General features: G+C 38.9%; 1 protein-coding gene across 1 annotated transcript in view; it reads left to right on the forward strand.

The window, feature by feature from the left end:
• The window catches only part of CACNB4 (calcium voltage-gated channel auxiliary subunit beta 4), a 265766-nt gene extending 242699 nt beyond the window's left edge, over positions 1-23067 (forward strand). The window contains exons 11-14 of the mRNA XM_029224871.1: positions 4066-4217; positions 6479-6574; positions 19386-19571; positions 21990-23067. Coding sequence (XP_029080704.1) covers positions 4066-4217; positions 6479-6574; positions 19386-19571; positions 21990-22250 — 695 coding nt within the window. The 3' untranslated portion in view covers positions 22251-23067. The remainder of the gene's footprint in view (positions 1-4065; positions 4218-6478; positions 6575-19385; positions 19572-21989) is intronic.
• Positions 23068-27039: the final 3972 nt, after the last annotated feature.

The raw sequence follows: 27039 nt of genomic DNA on the forward strand, positions 1-27039 counted from the left end.
GACTAAAGTAGTATATCATGGGTGACAAGGATACCAGATTAGATTGAAGGTTTCTCAAATAACCATCTGTTCTCTGTTCTCCTGTCTTCCACCCTCCTTTCCACTCCTCACAGTGCCTTTGACTCTTAACCATTCCTTCCTCTGACGTATAATGAGAGGCTAAAGGACACTTAAAAACATAAGCTAGGTTGCCTGACTTTTTCAGCCATCTTGCACCAGCCTAGAGTGTGATGGGCATTCTGTGAGGTCATTCCATATCACCTATGTAGTCACCTGTTGTCAGAGTCAGTGGAGTGGGTGCAGTGGGGTTGGTGTAAATATTGAGGAAGAAACAAGGTAGATATCAGTTCACTGGTTTTCCTTTTTACTCTGTAAAGTCATAACTCCCACAACCATTGGAGATAATTTAATGGCAGCCTATTATAATAACCACTATGTGAGCCACTTATGCCCATTTGTCTGCTTGTTAATGCACATGTGTAGATTCTTTCATCAAATGTTTATTGAACACTTGTTACTGCCATGCATTGTACCAGACTTAGGAAGTACAGACATAAATAAGGCAAAGTATCTTAGCCACAGGCAAACAGAAAAAAGGGAGTGATGGTTAAAATACTGTGTGATAATGGAATTATGAGCAAAGTACTAAAAGTATAAAGAAAGAAGGGTAGGGAGTAAGAGGCGTCTGAGAAGACTTCACAGAAGTTCTTTTTGAGCTGGTTCTTAGGGCAGTCAAGAATGTACAAAGGCATTGACATATAAACACTGTGTGGTTGAGAAACAAGTTGTTTTGTGCAGAGCATATTTAGAAAAAGGAAGTAGGGAGCATGATTTGAGAGCAACAGAAGAGACTGAAAAAACAGATCGAGGCCAGTATGTTAAGGCTTTAGTACGCCTTGCTAAAGAGACCGCAAAATAGATTCCACAAAACGTTGATTTTAAAGGATACTAATAGTATGTTTTCCGCAGTCAAATAAATTTGAAACTTATGGATTAAATAGCTGTCAGATTTCTTCACTGCAACACTTCTTAGAAGCATTAAGATAAAGAGGGTAATGTACATTTGAAATTGCAAGAGAAACTATTATAGCATGTGATATCTCCCTTGCAAAAAAAACCCTTCTTTGCGTAGGCTATCTCATGAGATTAGTGATCCAGGGTACTGCCTTTGGAAAATGTTGCTTTGGGCCTCAGGGAGCCATTGAAGTAGTTTAAGCCTTTGGATATAAGAGAAAGGGCACAGGTGACAGAGATGCTGGGGAGAGGTGGGTCCAGACCAGTTGTGGTCAAGTTATAGAAGTGTTCACTGAGGTCCCTCCAGGTTCATGGTCCATGACTTCTCAGAGTTCATTTGTCTGGAATAAGATCATGATAAAGCTTTGATTGGAATCAGCTTGGGTAGTCAAGATTGTTGTGTTTGGTTAAAGTTTTTCTTTAAAAGAACTGAGCTGTGTAGGTAAATATGTCTTTCTCACACGTATAATTTATTCATTGTATTCCATATACATATTATCCCAATATTGGACCCACTCCAGTATATAGGGTGGACCTCTGCAGCCTCCTGGCCTGCTCTGCCCGAGTACCTCTCTGTTGATACCCATTGCCCAAGTTTTGTTTTGGTTAAGCTGTAGGTGTGCCTGCCCTTGGTGCTTTCACTGCGCTTTCACTGCCAGGCCCGGGTTCAACCCCTGGTCCAGGAACTAAGACCCCTCAGGCTGCGTGGCGTGGCCAAAAAAACCCCCAAAAAACACCACACTTGCCTCATGGCTGGTGCAAAGTAAATAAGGCCCAGGTGTCTCTGAATTATTTACACAGAGACTCAGAATGCCTCACGGGTTCTTTGTACCGGGGCAGTCTACTTTGCGTCACTGCCTTTTTGCTACTTCAGAAAATATTGTATTCAGATTTTAAGTTTAAAGCAAGATAGCCTTGTTCTAGTACAGTCCTGGCCAGGAGTTACCTTAAACCAGTGGCAGTTTAATGAAAAAAGAAAAAAAAATGAAACTTGCTACAATAAAAATAAACTTTACTTTCCAAACTTCTCTCATTAAAAAAATCTTCTGTTTCTGACATGAGAAAAAAGGGACAAGTAGGTTGTTTTTACTAATAAATGTAGAAGGTATTTCAGAATTTTGCAGATAAGCCAAATTGTCCAGATTCTTTACATTAATATATTGAAAACTAGTCACCTTTCAGAGCAACATGAAATCTTTCAGGATATTGGTATTGGATAATATGAAAAATGATAGATATGTTGCTTTTTTTTTACTTGAACAATAGAAATTTGTCTTCTCAGAGTCTGGAGGCTAGAAGTCTAAGATCGAGGTATCCACAGGGTTGTTTCCTTCTGAGGGCTGTGAGGAAGAAGGTGTTCCATGCCTCTCTGCTAGTTTCAGTTGGTTTGCTGGCAATCTTTGGCATTCCTGTCTTGTAGAAGCATCACCCCAGTCTCTGCATCCATCTTCACATGGTGTTCTCCTGTGTGTGTGCCTGTCTCCAAATTTCCCCTTTTTATAAAGACACCAGTCATATAGGAGTAATTCCCACCCTAATGACCTCATTTTAACTTGATGATCTCTGTAAAGATGATGTCTCAAAAATAAGGTTACATTCTGAGGTACTGAGGGGTTAAGACTTCAACATATGAATTTAGGGACGATACAATTCAACCCATTATAGGAGGGAAATCAGAGAACATGTTGAGAGTCAGAAGTTGAACTGAACAGCCTCTACTGGGTTCTAATGACTCTTTAAATTCATACTTCTTATACAGATCATGCATTAAACACCAGTGGTTTTGTGGGAAATAAGAATTTTATGCTATTAGCAAAGCCCTAGAAAATAGAGTTACATGATAGTTTTGAGCATTCATGATCCCACACACCCTGTCAATCTGTCTGGTTATGGAATGGAGAATTTTTGGTGGGTAACATGAACTTGAATTTATACTGAATAAGCAAAACAAATCACGGGATTCTGGTACAAACCCTTTTCAATGAGGACATTTAGAGCAACATCAACTTTTTCCTAGGCCATCTTGGAAATAATTTAAATTAGGTAGCTTTGTCTACTCTATGTAATTTGGATAAGATTACAACATTGTTAAGTCATGCTATAGCCAAAAATGAAAATAAGCAAAAAGCAAACAAGATCGTCTCTCTTAAATAGACTAATTCAGACTGTGGACATGATCAATAAATCAGGTGATTTATAAAAATATATATTAAAAAGCTTTTTATATTTCAGAAAGCCATTTTATATTTTTATAGATAATCTGCTTAATTTTTGCTTAAAAAATAGCTGGATTGCTTTTGACATTGAAAATAACTAGATTTTTCATTTGACCAGATTCGTGCACAGATTCAGGTCAGTTGGCTATTACAGCAAGCCAAGTAGATTTGCATCTAAATGCATTGTGGCACTTTAATATAATTGATCTTAGGTTGTTTTTTGTTTTTTTATTTTAATACTGAAGATAATTATGCCTCAGAACAAGTCCACTGGCCCTAACACTTGAATGAAGACTTAGCAATATGCTAGTTGTTAAGAGTAGATCCAGAACATTTAACAGGGATACAAAAATGTGCATATCAGTCAAAATAGATGAGTTGTGAGATGTTAAAAAACATATCCATAAAATATTAATATGGAAGTTGTTGATTGGTAGGCGTATTTCAGCATAATTTGCTTTCCATGTGATGTTGCTCTGCACATGTATTTCGATTGCTTCCTAAAATGTAGTTGCAGCTTCTATAGCTAAAATAAAAGTTCTTTAGAACAAAAGCACAATCAAAACCAACATAGCTATGTAAATAGCTAAATATTAGGGTGAGCATAAGAAGCAAATCAAGAGAGCCTTCTCAAATTTTTCCACCAACTCTTTGGTTTTATGTAAAACTCAACCCATCTCTCTTTAGAAAAGATCTTAAGTTAGATAGGACTATGAAAATTCAAAATGTTCTGTTTTGCAATGTAGGCTAATATCTGAAAGAGGTACTATTTTTTAAATATAGGAACTAATTAATAAAAATACCATGACCTGTTATTTGATATTTCTCCTTTTAGCGGAAGTACAAAGTGAAATTGAAAGAATCTTTGAGTTGGCAAGATCTTTGCAACTGGTTGTTCTTGATGCAGACACCATCAATCACCCAGCACAACTTATAAAGACTTCCTTAGCACCAATTATTGTTCATGTAAAAGTCTCATCTCCAAAGGTAATCAGCTCATTTCTGTCTTAAGGGTTAGAAGCTTGTTTCTTCTGAAATATTTTTTGCTCTGTGCATTTTTGTTAGTGGGCAAGGAGAATGCCTTGTTGAGACCCTTTTAATGAGCAGTTTTTAATTCACCTGTTCTGTACAGGTTCTAGAAATTTTGAGATAGCACATAAAGAATTGTTTATTCCTTCAAGAAGCTCAGTGTCTATTGTGGTTCCCAAACTGGGCAGTTATGCAAGAGTATAATAAAAACAAAAAGAACTAAGGTGAGGAAAAGTAAAGTCTGGCTTTTCAGAGACTTTAGGTTCTATCTTGGTAAATCTCTTAGGTAATATTGATTCTTGTATCACCTATATTCTCGCCCCAGTTGAGAAAGTACATAGTTCAAGAAGTACATATATATGTAAAGCAATTATACTCCAATAAAGATGTTAAAAAAAGTACATATATATTTATCATATAAGTCAAACATCACTGTATAAAATCTCTCATGGAAACTTTATAGACCCTTAATTTGTGCTTAGGTTGGGTTCTTCAAGGAGTATAGTTATTCTGTGGTTGAGCACAATGTCATATCTGCCATGTATCTTTATGCCAATGGGGGAGATAAAAAAAAAAGTGACACAGCCTCAAAGTGGTCCCTTTTGACTTGGGTGTTCTTTAACTTTAAAAAGTGATGATGGGCCAGGGCGGTAGTGGGGGGAGAGATAAATTGGAAGATTGGGATTGACAGATATGCACTACTATATATAAAATAGATAACTAGTAAGGACCTACTGTATAGCATAGGGAACTCTACTCAATACTCTGTAATGGCCTATATGGGAAAAGAATCCAAAAAAGAGTGGATATATGTATATGTATAACAGATTCACTTTGCTGTACACCTGAAACTAACAGAACATTGTAAATCAACTATACTCCAATAAAAATTAAAAATAAATAAATTTTAAAAAATAGATTATGCATTTATAAAAACTAAGAGTACAATGAGATTGCTTTTAAAAATAAATATCGAAATTTGAAAAAAAAAAAGTGATGATGGGGAATTCCCTGGTGGTCCAGTGGTTAGGACTTCATGCTTCCACTGCAGGGGGCATGGGTTCAATCACTGGTCGGGGAACTAAAATCCCTCATGCCACGTGGCGTGGCCAATAAATAATTAATTAGATTTTAAAAAGTGATGATATTCTGAAAAGTTAATATGAAATGGATACCCTTGGGAGGTACTACCTTAACAATCAGCTTCTTTTCAGTGGCCCTAGGAGTGCATTTTCTTGCTTAAATGCCAATTCAACTTCCAGCCAGAACAGGGGTCTCCTCTCACAGGTAGAGAATGTGCCCTTCCCAATGCTTCTGAGCTTCTCAGCCTTCCGTCTCTACAGGCACTGGTTCTGTGCAGGATGGGCTTGGGAATCCTGACCAAACCAGGACCTTTGGGGAATCATTAAAATCGATTGAAAATGCCTTGAGCACTTGGAGTCTCTTTGACCCAGAACTGAAGGGGATTCAAGCACCCTTACTGCAGTGGAATAGATTTCAACCCCTCTCGCCCCAGTCACCGTGGGCTCCATAAGTGCAGGAACGGGGACTCCTGTGGATATATGTGCTGAGATATCATTGAGCCTCATAGATTAGTAGTAGTTGGGGGGAAGGGTCTTACTTCAGCTAAAAAAAATATTAAGGGAAAGATGAGTATATGGAAAAATGCAGTTACAGCAGTGCCCAAAAGACATAGGTACATCCCTGTTTTATACGTAGCAATACAACCAGTACAGATGTTCTGCCTAGATGTCGATCATGAAATTGTCCTTTAATGTAAGATTAGACTGGAATGCCTTAATTATCAGTGACACAAAGGGTCAAATATATGTAACTCTTATATTTATCTGACATTGAGATAGTGAACCAAAATATTACTGAACTAAATTTGGACATAAATGACCTGGTACAGATCAGTGCCTGCACTTTTGCAGGGCTCTCTTTGAAATCTCTGGGTAAAATCTAGGGTGGGAACTCCAGATCCCACCAAGACCTCACATGGAGCGAGAATAGGATGAACATGTCAAATCCACTATAACTGAAATCTAGTGTAAGTGGCTGATGTCATTACAGAGTTTATATATATATATATGACTTGTTATATTGTATTTCCTCCCTATTAATACTCAGGCTAAATAGACTATGAAAAAAGGTCTGGATTTATTTGGTTTTCTTTCAGTTCATTGACAGTATCTCAGATTCATGTCTTCTTCTATCAGGTTTTACAGCGGTTGATTAAATCTAGAGGAAAGTCCCAAAGTAAACACTTAAATGTTCAACTGGTGGCAGCTGACAAACTTGCACAATGTCCCCCTGTAAGTACAATCATTTTTTTTGTCTTAATCATTCTTGACTAGTTAGGAGAGGTTGGTAGGCTTTGTTTTTATCATATTAGCATTGTCATTTTTATTCTAGAACGGTCATGATGATGGTATGTTGTCACATATCTAAAGGATTTCTTGCAACAAACTGCTGCTGTCATGTTGGCTTACCCAGGCATCCAGAGCTGTGTGGTGTCTGCCACGTAATAAGAAATGAACTTGGTGTCCAGGGTCTGATGTCCTTACTGCCACCTTGATTGCCTTGCAAACAGTCAGCAAACTATTTAATGCAGTCATGTGGACACTTTTATGAAACGAAAACAACAAATAAAACATACTGATTTGACTCCTTTAACTTTTCTGACAGAAAGTTCCTAGAGGCATAATAGATTATGACATTGAAAATTGAGAATTTATTAGAACTAGAAGAGCCCTGTGGTTATAGCAGATGAAAAGGTCAGGGTTAAGTAAGATGAAAAACCATATTAGAGCAGCTTTTCTTCTAATGCCATTACCAGAAAACAGCTGCTGAGTTCAAAGCTGAGCAAATGACGAGGAGGTGGGGGGGTAGGGGTGGTAACTGCTACCGTGTGGGTCACCAATGTCTACACCTGCTCGGCTGACTTACTATTTCTGTGCCTGTGTTTCTCTGAAGGAAATAACTGTTTTTCCTACTGATTTAATTCACTAGTTTTTGTTATATGCTTATGTAAGGATCATTCATGCTCTGTGGAATCATAAAATTCAATTCAAGTGTTTAGAGAAGCAACACAGCGTAGCTGTTAAAAGTACAGACTCTGGATCCAGACTGCCTGGGTTCAAATCCATACTAATCTACACTAAGGATTACATCCCTAGTTATGTAATCTTGAGCAAATACCTACCTCGTTGGTTTGGTGTAAAGTGTCAATGAGTGAATGTGTAGTAGAGCTCTTAGAACAGTACCTAGCACATAATAAGCACCATCTAGGTGTTTCTGTTATAATTACTGGATGTACTTTGTGCTGTGCCATGCCTACCTGTCAGGCTCTGCAAGGATCTGTGCCTGTCTGGTTCACTGTTGTGTCTCAAGTTCCTATCATACGAGGCCCACGATAAATATCAAATGAATGAAAGGATGTACAGGCAATAAGAGTACAGGGTAAGAATAAGGATGTACAGGCAATGCGATCTCTTATTAGATGCTTACAATGGGCCAGACACTGTGCTATGTGCTTTATATAGATTATCTCTAACCCTCACAGTTACTGTCTCTAACCCTCACAGTTACTTAGTAAGGTAGGGCAGTATTATCCCCATTATATAGTTGAGGTGACTGAAGACAGAGAGGTTAAGGGATTTCCTTAAGGTCACACAGCAAATTAGGATTAGATTTAGATCTGTCTGGCTCCGAAGCCAATTTTCTCCCCAATCGAACCCACCTATTCACACACACACACACACACACACACACACACACACACACACACACACACACACCTGGTTATCTGCTTGCAGATAATTTGGATAGCCCGGAGTCTGGAGTCCTATGTTAAGTCTAATTGTAGCTAGACAGACACATTGCTGACTATTGAAGTCCACTTACACAATGGAATGTATGATTAAAGCACTGAGCGAATATAGGAGAATGTATTACCCAGTCCCTGACTCTAATGCGTCCCAGTTGAAGGAAGCTAACCTTTTTTTAGCAGCTACCAAAAGACAGGAACTATGCTATTGTTTCCAATTTTTAGAACAGTTTTCTAAGGATAGTTATATCAGTTTGGGTCTTCTGGGAAGCAGACACTTAAGTGGAATTCAAAGTACAGATTTATTAGGGGAAATGCCTATGAGAGGAAAAAGGGAACAGGGACAGAACTGGCAGGGACAGCCTTCAGACCTGATGTAGTTCTGACTCTGTGAAAGGAAAAGGGGAAGGAAAAAGTGGGTAGGAGGAGCCTCAGACTGTGATGTAGCCTTGAGAAAATCTCCCACTTGGAGCTGGGGACTTCCCAGAGCACTAGAGGAGCCTCATGTTGGGCAGAAACATTTAGGCTCTAGTCCACGTGCTGTGCTCAGGTGGTGGCTGGGAGCAGCCTGGGGAGAGCAGGTCCTTGCTTGAATTCCCTGGTGGATCCCGAAGGTGCAGCAGCCCAAGGCTGTCTGCTGACTGCACTCAGCACAGCAGGTTCTCACTCCAGGGGAAGTCTCGGCATGCACCTCTATGACCGCCACAGTAGATAATACTATCCTTACTTCCTACAGGAGAAAGCTAAGTCCCCACTAAGAAATTTGTTGGAGGTCACAATTAATTGTTAATCAACTGTGCTCCAATATAAAAATTAAAAAAAAATAAGTGGGCCCCAAGATTCAACTGCTTTGTCTGACTCCAGCAAAGCTCTGTCCACCGTACTGCTCCACTGGTACACATAGCTGTGTAGTATAGATGGATCTCTGGCCCCCAACTTCGATGTGCAAGAAATGGCTCTTTTTCTACTTTGACCCCTTAGCCCACTGGGCAGGCAGGATGTTTAGCCATGCTTGCAGCTGCCTTTACCCTAATCCAGGGCAGAACAAAGACAAAGGGTAGGGCTGGCGGGAAGTTGAGGGAGTGAGGGGGAGAGTTCCAATGCAGACAACCTATTCATTGACCAAATCCACGTGGTCCTTAAGGATGGAGGCTGTGCTGCATCAGACCTTATCGGGAACAGGGGGTCTTTGGCAAGGCCGGGAGACTCATAGCCCCTCCTCTCCGGGACATTGGCAAGAGAGCTCCCTTCTCTTCTCTGTCTGAGAGAGTGAAGGTATCTTCCTTTTTCCCCCCTCTTGTTACTATTAAAGGAACTCTCTGCTTTTGTTGTATCTAAAAGCATCCTCACCTTCTTTTGTTTCCAGAGGCAGTTAGCACAGAATGTTTCCAACCAATTTAGGCTTTGGGGACACAAAATCCAGAAGGGGAAATGGAGAGCTGGGAATTTCCTGCCACAGACACCTCCCTCCCCCACCAGACAAGGAAGCACAGACCCTGCCACCTGCTTAAATGGCAGAAAATGAAGAGGGAAGGTACAAAAGGAAAAACACGGATTCATAGCTCAGATCTCACTGGCCGTGTCTGAGTTCCCTTATGTAGAGATCCACACTGCGAGGGCAGCGCTGGTTCTGTGAGGTCCCAGACGTGGTGCTAAGATCTGTGGGAGTATGGGGAAGCAGATCTGGGGGGACTTGAGGGCAGTTAGGCCTGTGTAATTTCATTTGACACAGGGATCAGACTCATCCAACAGGAGGAAGGCGTTTCACACATCTGCTCAAATGCAAATGCTGAGAAGAATGGGACGGCTTTCTAAGTAGAGAGCTTGTCTCTAATTGCCTTCAGTTGGTGGCAGGGATGCGGGTGGAGTGGGCTCTAGGACCTGATGTCAGGTGTCATGGAAGGAACCTCCTCTGGTGAAGGCTGAAAGCTGTGGTAGCTAACATCCCTTCCCAACTCTGACACTCTGATTCTGTCTAGATTTTGGAAGTGATCAGCACAGACATGTTATTGAAATCATGAGGGTTGTAGAGCCCAGGGAAAAGGAGAGTATAAACATAAGCAGAAGATATATCAAGTCAAGTAATATGCTTATTGTTTCAAAAAAAGATTAAGATGTTTCACAGAATGACATGGGGGCATGTCTGAAGACGTGGTATCCATGTCTCCATATGGTTAAACCAGACACACTCAAATATTTAGTCATTTCAATTCTGTGTAGCTCACCTACAATCGACCTTCTTGGCGAGAACTAAAATACACTCAGCAAACATTATTTAAGCTTTAGGCCTGTTACCTTGCTAGGTGCTAGAGAGACAAAGGCACGTTCCTGCCTTCAAGGAGCAGATAGTCTAAAAAGGTCCCATTGGTTGAGTCAGCTCTTGGCAAACAATTTGTTAGGTCATAAATATCCTTGCAGATACTACTTTATAAATCTTTTTTAGGTTAAAAGAGAAATTTAGATCAGGGTTTCTCCACAATTGACACTGTAGGTTGAATAATTTTTTATTATAGGGACCTCTCCTGTACATTGTAGGATTTTAGCAGCATCTCTGGCCAGTAACAAACCCCAAGTTGTGACAACCAAAAATATCTTAAGACATTGTCAAATGCCCCTTAGGGAAAAACGTCACTCCTGGTTGAGAACCCCTGGTTTAGATGAATATCTACACAAGTTTTGGTTAATAATGTTATAAGAAGTGTCAGTAAGTGATTCCTTGAGATGCATTTCAGGTGAATTGAACTTGTTCCTTTTTAATTTGATCTTTTTATGAGAATGAGTTTATTAACATTTATTCCTAATAATTACTAGAGAAAATAACTTGTGTCTTATTAAAATTGATGTATTATAGCTGCGGAGACAGTTGATAGTTGAGTAGGTATACAGTACATGTTACATCTGAAATAGCTGGAACCAAGAAAAGATACGTGCACTTAAATGCACATAATACTGTGAGCTGCCTTAGGATATGTCCTCATGTCAGGAATCTCCAACAGCCTCATGCACTATGAAGGCAGCTTTACCCTGTCATTATTTCAGCAGGGTAAACACTTCCTTGTTTTATATAATTGGTTCGATAACCTAGAATTCTAAACAAGCAGTCTGGATAAGCAAGGTTACCTTGCATTTAATATTTTCTAAACACTTTACATTATTAAACATGTTCATTTAATATTGTTTAAATAGCATTTGTAATGCTAAGAAGGAATTGTACACTCTATTTTGGCATTCACGAAAAAAATCTTTGGATTATAAAAACCAGTAGTAGTCTCAAAATGTATCTGCATTTGTCCCTACCCTACTTCAAGACCATAATTATCATTTTCATCCAAAGACGGGTGATCACTGTGTCATTTTAGTTCCTCTAGGAGAATTTGCAACTTGCTAAATTGGCCACTGCGTCTCCAATCTGAAAAGTCAGCAAATTACACTGGTGGAATCTCACATTGCTAAGAAATTAAAGGCGGCAGTCTCTAGAAAGGGAAGTCTAAAAGAGTACTGAAAAAAGTTGACTCTCTATAGCCAGAAAAATGAACTCAGCGACTATTGAAGCAAAAAGGGAACTTGGAAAGCACCCTGTGTAGTATTTCCTGGAGTGCGTTCTTCCCACTACAGGTTCCATATGTAATGTCAACAGGTGGAAACACTTTGGTACCAAAAATGTTTGAGAAAACACCTAAGTAAACAAACGTAGACTGGTTTCTTTACAACAAGAGCCTTAATGTGCTAATGAGCATTTTATATCTCCATTAAGATAGGTCGTGTACAGTGCTTCCCCTGAATTTTGACTATAGAACCATTTTAGTGTTTCATGGCACAGTTCTAAGGAAAGTCTCATGTTACAAATGAGGGGACTGAAACCAAGAGAGGTGACCTGGCTTTCCAAAGGTCATGCACCTTGGGTAAAGCCAGGGTAAGATCTCTGTCTCCTCATCTAGCAAGACTTTAGAGAGTGAATGGCAACAGACAGGCTATTATATATTCTCCTGTAGAGAGAATCATGGGTTTCATGGGTGAGGCTTCTTCTAAGAGTGGGGTCAGCAAACGTTTTCAGTAAAGAGCCATATAGTAAATATTTTAGGCTTTGTGGGCCATGTGGTCTTCTTCACAAAACTACACAACTCTGCCTTGGTAGCAGGAAAGCAGCCACACACAGTATGTAAACAAATACAAGTGTTCCAGTCAAATTTTGTTTATAGAAGCAGGAGGCAGGCCCAATGTAGCCAGCCCACCAAAGTTGCCATCCTTGTTCTAGGACAAGGTTCTGGTTACCTATTTCTGTGCAACGAACTACCCCAAAACTTAGTGACTTCAAATGACAACCACTTGGTGGTACTCAGCTGGTGGCTGACTTGGTCCCTTAGCAGGAATGGTTGGAAGGCTGGGCTCAGCCAGCTCCTCTCCCTCTCCGCGTGGTCTCAGGGCTCTTCCATGAGATCTTTCCAACAGGAATATGCACTTCTTACATGGCAGCTCCCAGGGCTCCAAGAGCAAGTATTCCATTCCCTTTAACTTAGATACTGGGCTTGGATATTGGCTCAGTATCACTTCCACAGCCTTCTGCTAGTCAAGGGAACGTAGGGGCTGCTCAGATTCAAGGAGAGGGGACATAAACCCTCCGTCTCTATGCAGGGAGTGTCAAAGAGCTTGTGGCCATTTTTAATCTGCCACAGACAGAAAGATGAGCTGGGAGGATGGGCTACTGAATAGTTCTACTCTGGAAGAGGGAGAAACTTTCCTTCATTGCCTGCTCTGGATTCACAAAAGAAAAGTTGGGATGGGGCTTCCCTGGTGGCGCAGTGGTTAAGAATCCGCCTGCCAATACAGGGGACACGGGGTTCGATCCTTGGTCTGGGAAGATCCCACATGCCGTGGAGCAACTAAGCCTGTGCGCCACAACTACTGAGCCTGTGCTCTAGAGCCCGCGAGCCACAGCTACTGAGCCCGTGTGCCTAGAGCCCATGCTCCACAACAAGAGAAGCCACCTAAGTGAGAAGCCCGCGCACCACAACGAAGAGTAGCCCCTGCTCGCCGCAACTAGAGAAAGCCCGCACGCAGCAGCAGAGACCCAACGCAGCCAAAAATAAATAAAGAAATTTATATTAAAAAAAAAAAAGTTGGGATGCAGACAGAAAAGGGGTTTGTGAGACTAGAACCCATAAGCCCTTTCCATATATGTATTTTTATATGACCAGCCTGAATTTGCATTTGGAATAGCCTTCTGTACACTATAGTGTTGGATTTCATTTTGCTTCTACCAGGTATTGGTGCCCTTTTCCTTTTCAGAGAAGTTGAAAATAGTACATTTTAAGAAGCGCAAAGTTCAAATTGCCCCAGTACTGTGGTCACAAGAGCTACACAATGCATGGTGAGAAAAGCAGATAGGCAGACAATTGAATATATAAATGAAATGTAATCCTTTCATCCTACTTAGCTACAAGCTGGTTTGTGTTACCAAAAGCTGACCCTGGTTCTTTGAGCTCTGTAATTTTTCTGTGCATATAAAATGACATTGATCGCTCTGTCTGCTAGAGGGGAGTGTGTCTCCTCCACAGTCTTGCAAACCTCTAACGTTACAGTAACCATGGTCATTCTCTTCTGTCACTCTTCATTTTCTATTGCTGAATGGACTCAGATTTATTAAACACAGGAACTCTGAAGTGAGTGGCGGTGCTCAGTATCCTATCACAATAGTATTGCTATCATGGTAGTAATTTTCCACCGCCCTTTTCCAGTAATTTTATTTAAATTATTTAGAATTGTGTGAACTCACCTACCTGAAGCGCCATCCCCACTGGTGCATTCATTATTACAGAGCCTCTGGATGGTCATAGTTTAATTCACAACATTACTTTTGAAAAAAGAGAATAATTGATTTCAGATGTTTCCTTCATGAAACAAGGCCACATCGGATCTAGTTTCTCTCAGTCCTAAGGCGACTACTCTTGAAGGAATTTCAGCCACCCAACTTAGATATACCGAGTTAGGGATACTTCAGTACTATGATGTAAAGCATTGGATTAATATGGACTTAACAAAAACACTGGGTGCCTTTTCTGCAGACAGTAGCACGGGTAAATGTTGTTATAATCTTTGAAGAATAAGAGTGGACAGGATGGGAGTTCCCTGGCGGTCCAGTGGTTAGGACTCAGAGCTTTCACTGCCATGGCCCCAGATTTAATCCCTGGTCAGGGAACTAAGATCCCATAAGCCACACAGCACGGTCAAATAAATAAATAAATAAAAAGCAGGACCATCTTTAAAAAAAAAAAGAACGGACAGGATGGATGGGTGTGGTGAGGAAAATGTGGTTGGGTTCAGAATGAATGTCACGTATCATTAAAAGAGAGGAGCTAGAAGGGATCAAAGTCACTGTATTCTTTGCCTTCATGTTTTCCCCACCCATCAGTGGCAGGAATTCTGATTGTCTTTCCCTTTTGGCTCATTAAAGTGGAAACTGTGCCTGTAACTAACTGCTAGAGCCCCATGATATTGGTAGGCTTTCCTTTATCCCCATGAGATCTCCTAAATCTTTCAAAATCCCTTTAACTTAGTTCTTTGAGCTGAAGAACTTTGAGCTATCACTAGTTGACCAGTGAGTTGAGTACTCAGGAATTCAAAAGCTTTAATAATATAAAGAATACAATTTTAATATGAAAGAAACATTGGTTGGTTATTTTATAATTAGCATTGCATATTTGCCATTCAGCCATATTATTTCACTGAATAGTACTTGCCGGTCTTTTTTTTTTTTTTTAATGGTGGCAGATTCAGGAGCTCTATATTCCAATAACAAAGAAGTAAAAGTATGCTCACCCCTATTATTTCTTTTTTCCACTTAGAAATAGGAAAGATGCCCCATATGAGGTTTTATCTCTGCACAACAAATAAATGTAAAGCAATGCATATACCATGGGAGAGTCTGTATATATTTAATCCCCTGGCTAGCTAATATTCAGTAATGCACCAACTTTTTTAAAAAGTTAAGATTAAACTGCAAAATTAATTTCTAAGTTTTATAAACTTTTTATTTAAAAATGTTTAATAACAACTCCTAGATAAAACATATAAGAAATTATGTTTTTTTAATGAAATTCTCCCTCTTTGCTAGAAAGTATATATTTCACAGTCATAAAGAAAGACGTGCCCACTCTCTCTATATCTTCCCTCCCAAGAGAATGTAAAAGAAATAAATGGAACCTGTTCCGGTTGTCAATGTAGGAACTGAAATGTGCTCCATTTTTTCTAAAAACTAGGGTGACTGACCATTCCATTTCTCCCCAGTTTTCCAGATTTTGGCACTGATAGTCCCAAGTACCCAGAAACACTCAGTCCCCAGCAAACCAGGATGGTTGGTTGCTCTAATTCAGGTGCCTTCCTTAGGAACGTTTGTGATACTCTATGAATGAAGAACTAGACAGATCTTTAAATACTTAAAATATTTTAAAAAGCTATTGCAGATTTTCTTCATTCCCATTTTATTCAGCTTCAATCTTTCCCTTTCTTCCCTGTCATTTTTGTTCTCTGGACCACTGGATAAGCTAGAGGTATGTTTTTCACTCTTGTTATTTCTAATGCTTTAGTTTTTTATTTTTCTGAAAGAGGTTGTCCAGAAAAGGGACCTACTCTGCCTGGTTTTCTGGTGATTTGTTCTGACTCCTCTGTTCACTTCTTATTTACTTTGGAAGTCACATTATTTCTGCCCACCTCAGCTGAAGAAAATACCCCATCACAAAATGTCAGAGGTGCGTGCTGTGTCTGTATGGTGCTTTGAAAACAGCTCAGCGTTACCCTTATCTCCGGCAGTCCCAAGAGCATGGTATCACTGAGTGGGTAATTGTTCACTGCCTGTGACTGTCCCATTACCCACACCCTCTTCTCCTGATTAGATAGCTCTCTGCATCCATATCCCATGCTGGAGGCTTCACGTATTACACAGTAAGGAGCTAGCTAGGCTTGAACATTTTTTTTTAATAAATTTATTTATTTTATTTATTTATTTTTGGCTGCATTGGGTCTTCATTGCTGCACCGGGGCTTTCTCTAGTTGTGGCGAGCAGGGTCTACTCTTCATTGGAGCACTCGGGCTTCTCATTGTGGTGGCTTCTCTGTTGCAGAGCACGGGCTCTAGGCGTGCAAGCTTCAGTAGTTGTGGTGCATGGGCTTCAGTAGTTGTGGCACACGGGCTCAGTAGTTGTGGCGCGTGGGCTCAGTAGCTGTGGTGCAGGGGCTCAATTGCTCCGCGGCATGTGGGATCTTCCCGGACCAGGGCACGAACCCATGTTCCCTGCATTGACAGTCAGATTCTTAACCACTGTGCCACCAGGGAAGCCCAAACTTTTAAATTTATGAAAAATTGGCAAAGCTGGTTTGCATAATTCATTCGGCTGCTTTTCGTTGAATTTCTCTTTGTATAATTTAAAAAAAAATTTTTTTCTCCCTTATCCTCATTTCCTAACACTCTGGTCTAATCAGCTGTGTTATTTCCTAAAGAGTTGAAAAGAAAAATTGTCACAGATATCCAGGCTGTGAGATTCCTCTTAGTTGGAAATAAGCCGCATATGTCAGTATTCATTCAGAGGCCGAAATTTGCTTTGCTCTGTGCTTTTGAAAGCCTAAAAGCAATTTCAGATCATCTTCTATCATATAGCTGTCTTTTTAGCAGTGCAAAAGCTTAGTTTCCTAGAAATGATTGAGGCTTCAGCAAACAGCCGTGTGCTGATATATACAAAATCGATCCATTGGCAAAGAGAAGTACTTTATTAAAACTACTTGTAATTAAGTGTATGTTTAATTGTGTCTGAAGCCCTGACCATGTAACATGTGGAACAGCCAGGGAGATAAAAAAAACTCTTTCAAATAACACTCTGCAATGAGGGTTGCTTACCTTGTTTTACCCTCTCTGGACTTTGCAACCCTGGCTGTGATAGTTAGAACCCTCAGTCCAAGTGTCCCTGTAGGGTTCATTAACTTGGGACCTTATGAAAGCAAGGAAATGACGTGTTGAGATTACACATTGTTGAGATCCCACATTAAAGAATGAGATCTACCTAATTGAATTATACAGTTAACATAAATAACACTATGTAAACAGCAGACTCCAGATCAAATAGAATTTGTGGACGATTTTAGCCTGGATTGGCTGACAGAGTGGTCCCTTGTTCCATTGCTGCGCGGTTTCCTCTTTCTTCTTCCTGTGTCATCTGTCTGAGTCTGTGCACGCCCTTTGGGATGGGGCTGTTCTCGTTCCACTCAAGTTAGCACTGCAGTGCTATCAGAGGATGCAATGTGTGTATCAGAGCATTAGGGACATTTCTCAGAGTCTCTGTTTGTAACTGTTGACGGCTTAGATTAATGGGGGCAGGGAGCTTTTGATTGCAGGAGACAGGCACTCCCTTGATTTGCTTTAGTGGAAAGAGGATTTATTGTAAGGATGTATGTTGACTGACACTGTAGGAACTAGCTGTTTTCCTGTTCTCTCATGGGCTCTATCGTCTCTTCCATTGTGTCTTTGCTCCTCTTTGTCTGTTTTTTCTCTTCCCTCTACAGATAGAATTCTTTGACTTATAATTTTCTCTCCCTCATAAATTTAACTTTCACATATCTCTCTGGGCCTCCTTCTAAATCCAGAACTTTAAGCTGCAGCTCTGAACATTCACTGGCTCAGTCTCTGTTGTTCTGAATTAAAGTCCTGGTCTGATGTAGGGTATTATGGATTTTAATACTTGTCTCTCCCCCGAGACTGGATGCTTCTTGAGCATAGGGATGAAGTCTGTTTTCTTTGCCACAGTATACCCACAATGCTTAGCACAGAATAGGTACCGAGTAAACACTTTATGAATGAATAAAATATGCAAAAACCCGTCTGAAATCCACTAATAAGTGTTCTTGTGGGGGAATGGTTTCTACATGGCTTCAACTGGCTGAGTCTTCTCAAACACCAGTCGGTTTAGGCTGAAGCCACCTTATTTCTTTCCTAGTTGCTAAACGTATCTCACTGCTCCAAGGACTTTGAAACTGCTTTGCAAATTAGGGTCAAAATATTCAGTAAAGATCAACGTGATGAAAACATTCAAAGAGTTAATGTTGGGAGAGAGATTGTTTCCATGGTGACTTCTGCTTCAGGGAGCCCTCGTGCTGATGAGAGTGAGTCAGCTGACCCCCCACCAACTCAGAGTCATCCAGTTGTTACAAACCTACGGTCCCCCTGCCGCATCAAGCGTTGATGGCAGTAACCCTGTATTTGATTCATTACTGGGAGCTCCTTCTTTGGGTAAAATGAGCTTGTAAAAGCAGGTGGAAGTGGTGCAAGAGGGAAGAAGTGGATTCAGAGGCTGAAAGTCAGGGGTGTGCTTTCACTTACCCATGGAATGGCTTTTCTCTTTATGAGGTGCCACGGTTATCTGACTGTCCCTCCAGGGAACCTGTGTCCCGGTTATATTCTGTGTTCCTGACCACACTGCAGTGACAGAGGGGCCACTCTGCTCCTTTGGGGCTGAAGAACAACTTCCTGATTATAGAACAGGTGTTGGACAAAGTCCTTACTGTCAGAAACATGGACCCCAGATACTTCTTGGGCGAACTACCCCCCAACTCCCTGCCTACCACCACTGCAATCAAGTATTCGTTCTTGTTCTTTTTTAACCATTTCACACAGTGATCCTCTGGTAGCAGAAGTCACTATACTGTGGTTTTCTACTATTGATCCTAAACCTTTCGTATTGCTTTACCACGAGACAGATAGCAGATAATATTTTCACCAACATTCTAAAAGTTACCTAACTAAATGTTATTTCCTCCAACATAGTTACTTTGGGAGGTGAAATGTTTATTCCAGTGATACATTTGTTACCGGAACATTTTTAGAACTCCTCTTTCCGTACCATTAACTTGCTTCTCTCTTATTCTGAAGTATAATTCAGAACTTTTATATAGTATATAAAAGAATGTATTCAGTAAGTATCTATAGGAATATATGGATAAAGATGTGAATACATATGTGTTTTCACTCTATTCTCCTTAGAACACTTTTACATGTACCTCATCTTTTTTTTTCTAAATGAAAGATCCAAATATTTGATGAGCTTTCCCATTTTTATGTGAATGTCCAAATTTGTACATGGTTAACTGTGCAGTTCTTCACTTGACTTTAACTTTAGCAACTTCCAGTACAGCCCCTCAAGTTTGATATTTGCTATTGGACATTAGAAACAATATTATCTGCATGCAGTGAAATTTTAGGTTTCATTGCCTAAAACCTGAAGTAGAAATAAAATGGACTTTCCTTGTCATCTATAGGAAATGTTTGATGTTATACTGGATGAAAACCAGCTGGAGGATGCGTGTGAACATCTGGGAGAATACCTTGAGGCCTACTGGCGTGCCACTCACACGACCAGTAGCACCCCCATGACCCCACTTCTTGGAAGGAATTTGGGCTCAACAGCACTCTCACCATATCCCACAGCAATTTCTGGGTTACAGGTAGTGTCACTTGTGCTCTTACAACCTTACATTTAAGGTTCTATAGGAAACTTGACTGAGATGGAGACTGGGAGTGGCCTAGAGAGCCATGCGTTACTATATTAAAAATCTAGAGTATTGCCTAATCATATAGAGTATTTTACATTTTTACAAACTCAAATCACTTTGGTTCATATACTTGCTCTGAAGTCTTGGCAACAAAATTCTTCAGATTCACATTTTTGGCTACATTGATTCTAACAGATACAGACTATTTTACATTTTTACAAACTCAAAACGTGTTACCTAATTGTGACCTGCCCTAGACAAAGTTACCCTGAGAGTGGCGTTTTCCTTAGAACTTTCTCCTCTGTTAATTTATAATGGCTTTTACCTAGGTAAATTCATCCCTCCTATGCCTCAACCCTGCTAAGAAACTTTCTACCTACTATGCAACTGTCCATTACCTCTCCGTGTCACTTCTTAAGGATTATACAGTGGTGGCACTGTCAGGCACAGGGCTAGTTAAGTAAGGTATGTGAGACAGATGGACCTTATGGCCACCCTTACCTAACCCTTCCCCCCGAGGCTGCGGGGCCCGTCCCCTAGCTTGCCCAAACAAAACATGCACATAAGTAGAGTCGCCTTGTTTGGAAACAGTCGTGAATCCCTGAGTTTTCTTAGGGGTGGGCAGGGCCCACCTCGGTCATCGGCTATGGCCAGTGTCCTTTAGGGAAGCTGGGGACGAGTGTAGGAGCAGGAGGCTCCTGCTGTTGTGGTGCTGCACTCAGGGCTAGAGGTGGGGAGCCAGAGGCATTATGATACAAAGTGGATCTTGCCTTCCTCCATCAGTGATTATGTACCATCTACCAAGCCACTGCTGGAATGTGGCCAAACCCCCAGCTGACTGAGGAACAGGTAGTCAATTGAGCTCTCTTGCATCATGACTAGTTTTGTATTAATGGGTTATAATGATAGTCATAATTGTAGATCCTACAGAGTTAACTCTGAGATAAATGGCACTCTCTCAAATGTTATTATAACTGTATTACTCTTTTACAGAATTGCATCTTTGTAAGCAAAAAACTGCCATGTAAATGAATAGCTTTCGAGGCTGGAAATGAACTTGGGAAACGGGCTATTGTAATATGCAGTGTATATGTGCGCACTGGGACTCTTTCTTTTTTTTTTTTTTTTTTTTTTTCGGGGGGACTCTTTCTTTCCTTGTTTCACTGCCTGCCTGCTGATCCGAGTGTGGCGTTCCACTGACTAGTTTGGGTTGGCTTCAAATTGTACACTGTAGGGTGAGAAACAGATTCATGAAGCGATATGCTTCCACCTACACTAGTAGGTGGAAATGAAATGTTGCACTTTGTTTATGAATATAACACTCCTGACTTATCACCTCCAAGATATCCACGTAGAGTGCTTCTCCCAGTTTCACTTGAGTTACCGTGGTGCCCTTTATCCTGGGGCCTATTTCTCCTAGTAACCATGGGCACTTAATTGTGAGACCCCTGGTTGGGGCTCCCAGCACAGGCTGTGACTGTTGAATGAGCTTCCTGCTGTGTGCAGGTGAGTGTCCTTTAGAGGAAATGCATCTGGGTCTTTGGTTTCATCAGCATCCTGTTTCTTAACTGAGGCGACCTACCTAAGGAGGTAGACACAGCTATGACACATGTTTTCCCATGATTTGAAGCAAAACGTTAATAGCCTTTTCTGAGTGCTCAAATAAGTGTCTAAAGATTAATTTCAAGTAATGGTATTAGAGGAATTTAGTTTATATTCTGAAGATTATTTCTGCAGGACATTTCAGTTGAGGAAGCAAGAATTGTAAATATGTCAATTCACTGGCTCCATAATTATTGTGTACTTCTTTGGAGAGAATATTGTTGAGTCTTATGTAGGATGTAGAAACAAATATTTTATGGGTAGCACAAATCATAATTTTATTAAAATATTTTTTAAAGGTATCAGGAACATTCAGCTAATAAAGATGAACTGTGTGACTTTAGGAGGAGAAAGGTTTTATCAGTTCAAGAGAGGAATAAAATAACAGATGCTATTCTGAACTTTAACTTATTTCCCAACAGTAAAATAATCCTCATTTTGCAATAGAAGTGGAATTATTAGGCCTTCGTAAATATATTAAGTTCCATTCAGCAGCTAACTTTGAATTCTGTGTTTTTAATAGGAAGCATAATTATGCAGTATTATGTAATTAAATTCATAAACTACCAACACTTTGGCATCTTTGCATGTTGTGTCCCAAATACATAAGACCAGGTATTTCGAGCAGACCATTTGTACGTCAGAATGTTTTATTGAGTCAGATATTTAGCATCTTATTGTCCAGATCCTACCGTTGTACATACATTTGCATGTTCTAGAAGAATGAAGCTGATGTAATTTAACCAGTGAACCATCTGATATTTTTAGAGTCAGCGTATGAGGTACAGCAACCACTCCACAGAGAACTCTCCAATTGAAAGGCGAAGTCTAATGACCTCTGATGAAAATTATCACAATGAAAGGGCTCGGAAGAGTAGGAACCGCTTGTCTTCCAGTTCCCAGCATAGCCGAGATCATTACCCTCTCGTGGAAGAAGATTACCCTGACTCATACCAGGACACTTACAAACCTCATAGGAACCGAGGATCGCCTGGGGGATATAGCCATGACTCTCGACATAGGCTTTGAGTCTGCAGAAACAAGCAAAATATTCATCTGTTGACAATTTGCCATTGCACTGCTAGGATACAACCAATCATCTTAACTCGGCAACTACAGCACAGTATTGACTGTGCTTATGGGCTGCTGTCATTGATGCTAAGAAGGGGCAAAAAGAAAAAAAAAAAAAGTGTACATTATGCCCTTAAGTCTAGATGGATATTAGATGCCCAATCATAGAGATATTTTTAAGTGCAACATTTACATAACAGTACCTTTTGTTTTCTTCATTAGGTTTAGACACATCAATTTGTAATTTAAGGTACTTATCAAGGCACATATAAAATAATTTCCCATGCTGGAAATTCCAAATGACCAGTTCCAGTTGGAACCAATTTATAAACCAATTCCTGTTGGAATTTGGGTGAATCGACTAGAAAGTCTACTTGAGCATGTTGTAATCAATTTAAAAATCTGAAAAAAAAAAAAGAAACTAATTAATAAAATCAAAATACCAATAGAAGCCAAAACCAGCTATGGTATTTATTTGCTGGAGACTAAATTTACACTTAAAGTTGGAATGTATAAACATTTTAATATATGTTAACGTTGCCAGAATGGCTTTTCAGACTTACCAAATGTATTGATAGTGCCAAAAAAAAAACCTCAAATTAATGCAGAAATTCTACAGTCTCCTCAGATTTTAATATTTTTATTTCTTTTCTGGCACACCTGTTGTATTCAAAGTGTTTTGCTTTTTGTTTAGTCACAACTGTTAGCTTGTTTGAAGTTGGCAAAAAAAAAAAAAAAACTCAAAATTTCTTTAGCAGTGAGAGAGAATAGTAAAGAGAAGCCCAATCATAGCTGGTTATGTGAGATGGAAAATGGGGTGTCGTTTCCCCTTTAATCAATCTGAGCACAACTACATACATCCAGGAATCTGAAGTCAGACAGTAAGAATGGGGCACAGATCCTCCTGAGTGCAAGGCTAAACATCTCCAGATGGGATTTCACCTATCCCACTTAACCACAACTACGGGTTCCGTGTTTACCGCCAGCACAATTGAGTATCTTTCCATTGCTTCACTCAGTCTCTGTCTTTGAATATCTGAATGTTCTAGCCCTTCACCAAATTCTTTATAATCATGCTAAGGATTTTTTGTTTTACATGGACACATTGAATTTTGATATTGAAAGCTGCGTTTATACAAAATGATTAATTGAAAAACTGTGAAAACGAATTTAAGAGCTTGCAGTAAAAAAATAAACTTGTAGATTCAGAATAGATTTGTTTACTAAAATTGTATCATTTTTATTGCAGAGAATTATAAAGCATTTGAAGATTGAACTGCTTTATTTCTAATGAACACTCCTCTTTACCTATTAAGTCTTCACAGTTTTTCCAGTGACTATAATTACAGAATCAGTGACCTTATGTCTACTATAATCAAGGAAGCCTTAGATTCACTATGATCCAAGAAACTATTGAAATTGACCCTTTTATACAATACACAAATGTCTTTAGGAAAAGACTCTTGTTTCTAAGAGTCCGTTTTTCTAAAACTCGCATAGGATCAGGCATAAAAGTCCTTTTCTACTAGAACATGTCATGAAGCCTATTTTTTTTGGAAAACAATAATAGTTCATATTCTGTTATCTTATTTCCCCCCATCCAAGCCTTTCAGTGTTTAGGCTCTTCAAAGCATGCACCAGTTAAATAATTTTCTTGACCATGAAAATAGGTTCCATATTGTTAATTAGTTATGTATATATCTTGAGCCTCATTATAACCCCCGCATTCCCTCTCCTCCTGTTATTCACTGTGCATACCCCATTATGAACCTGTTTAGCTGATAATGAGGACCTATAATCATGTAAGTTATCGCAAATATTTGATACAATTAAAAAATGTGGGCTCAGTGAATTCTAAAAGTTAACGTGATACTGGCTTGTGAGGTTCTTTTGTCATCTAGTGAAGCTTACAGAATTTTCAGTTAAGACATTTAAAAGAGCTATATCCATTAGGCACTTTACTAAACATACAACCTGCCATTACTGAATACTTTGTTAGAGCACAGAAGAGCATTTTCCAGCAAACAAATATATTTATTACATGTACAGCACATATTTGCATGAAAAAGAAAACACTAGCCAAAACATTTTTCTATATGCTTTACTGGTTTCTTGTTTGTGCGCATTAAAGTATTTAATTGCAAAGAGTGCACCAAGGTGTTAAACTTAGATTAGACAGCTGTTCAGCTTTTTCTGTAGTAGCATTAGCAATCTGGCCATTTAACTACTTTAAGATATTTACATTTTATGGCAGGTAGCTGTAACAGCATTTACATATATTTCCTAGTCAGCAAGATTACCATATTCTTTCAACTTTTAAAAATCTCTTGTTTTTAACGGCCTCTCAAAGCCTAGTTTCTATGTCCTCTATGTCACGCTGATAGAGAGGTCCATTCAATATCTGTGCACAAAACCAATCTTTCCTTTACCATCAAGTGTCCATACCTGTTTTGCTTTGCATTCTTATTCAAAAGCTAACAATCTTGGAGAGGGTATAATGTATATTTTCTTGATGGATGTACTTAAATTTTTACTTTGATTTGGCATATTTTTTCCCCTTCCTTTTATAATATGTTATCTTCTCCAAATGAATAAGGGATATGCATTTTCCTTTCTCTTTTTCTTAAGCCTTAGAGTTTAATGTGTCAATGATACTAAAATACAGATATATACTGAATGAAAAGTTTTATTTTTACCAAGGCACATCAAGCACCTTTGGAAAATACATACTCCATAAATACTTTGTTTTTAACTGATTTCATTTAAAGATTAGCAAATGATAAGCAGGAGAAGCAAGTCTTATAATGTTTTGAGCCTGTTTTAACTTGTAGTATAAACCACATATTCTGTAATTTCAGCATATATAATTTCAGAATATGTAAATTACATATTCTGTAATTTCAGTCAGCGAACATGTAACAATGTAGACACATGTGACAATGTGGAAGTGTAGTCTTGGAAAAAAAAGGAATGCAATTTGTCAATCCTGATGTTAATTCCTCAAGGCTGTAATGTGACTCCAGTATTGTAATCAACCATGTTATCTTGTTTCCTCCAACATTTAAAGCAACACTTAGAAATGTTTATAAATGACTGATGATTCTCGCTTATCTTTATACAGTTCTGTTGGAAAGAAAATTGAAATTAACAATTCAGACTGACAGTCTTTCCTAGTAAGAGAGTCTTAATTATGTGACAATGTGACATTGCTTAGTTCTTAATGAAATGATTTTTTTAAATATAAAACAAATTCTGAGAAAATTATTTGTTCCCTTTGAATAATTTGTTAATTACTTTAATTATTATTGTTGTTGTTTGCAAAATGTATTTTTGGAATGTTAACCTCTTTAACATACCTGCATACTTGAACTTGTCTTTTGTGTGAGGGCCTTAAAATTCATAATAGGAAGCTAAAGCAGTGAAAGGGAGGGAGAGAAGAAAATGATGCTAAAAGACCGTTTGCAAATTTAAACTCCTTGAATGAACATATCATAAAATGTTGTTGAGACCCAGGATGTCAGTTAAGAATGTGTCTAGGCAACCTTAATTTGCATGCTAGTGTATTTTCTTATTATACAATTTTATTTTGGTATTTGCTAAAAAATAAAAACAAAATAATGCCACTACAGAAATTGCCCTATATATTGATATTTATACTACCTCTTCTCTAGAGAAGACAATCTGTCTTTAAAGAGAAAACACTTTTCAATAAGTAGGGAATTTATTACTCTTACTGCTAACCTTGCTGCAAAGCTAAATGCATAAATTGTTAAAATATACTTTCCCCTTAGATTTTCAACTGTTGACAAAATGTTCTTGTCACCCTTTCATTTCTTCCATGTTAGTGAACTTTTCTTTGAATCAGTTCACAGTTTATCAGGAGACAAGGTAAACATTTAATATGTCAGTAATCACAGGGAACAAGACAAACTGCAAGGAAGTTGCTTTTGTGTGCAATTTGTTATAACATCTAGCTCCAAGTCTGAGAGTAGATTCAGAGATTTGATGTTTAAGTGAAGTTGGCTTGCAAATTCAAATTTTGTTGATCCTTGACTTTTCCTATGGACACTTAGCCATTTACTGAGTAGGATCATCTTGGACACTCATGTCATTGGAACAAACTTCATATCAACGTTTCAAATAAATGAGAATGTACCCCTTATTTCTTTTATATTTCTGCCTGTATTTCTGTCTTTCATGACACTGTTGCATGTTCTTTTCTTTATTAATTATATAAAATTCATTTTTAATAACTTTATGAATGAAAACATTTTAGGGACTTATGTAATAAAATTTGTTTCATTAGTTCCTCATACCTTTAAACATTAGTTCCTCAACACTTTAAATATTGTTAATGCTGTAACTGTTATGAAGTTACTTACTCAAGCTGTGTCTATAAGGCAGAGAACAGTCCTCTTCTTTTAGATGATAATCATGATCAAACCACTCAATACAATAGTTGTCAGATAGACAACAAGGATAACATTTTTGTTGTTGACTTAAGCAGTCAAGTTACCAAAATAGTAAAATTGGTTTATATGAGCAGGCAGAGCTACAGCATTCAAAAATTACTTGTTAAAGGTTTCTTTTTTTGTTAAAATGAACTTTCTCAAATGAAACTCATCCTCATGTAGCAAGTATCTCTCTCTACTTGTGGATGGTTTCATACCAAATGCTTCATGTAATTAAGGGACATTATGAGAGGACTAGAAGATATTTCATCAGATAATCTTGACTAAGGGCTGTA

The sequence above is a fragment of the Monodon monoceros genome, unplaced genomic scaffold (assembly GCF_005190385.1).
Source record: "Monodon monoceros isolate NGI ecotype Baffin Bay Population unplaced genomic scaffold, NGI_Narwhal_1 Super_Scaffold_16, whole genome shotgun sequence".
Lineage (NCBI taxonomy): Eukaryota > Metazoa > Chordata > Mammalia > Artiodactyla > Monodontidae > Monodon > Monodon monoceros.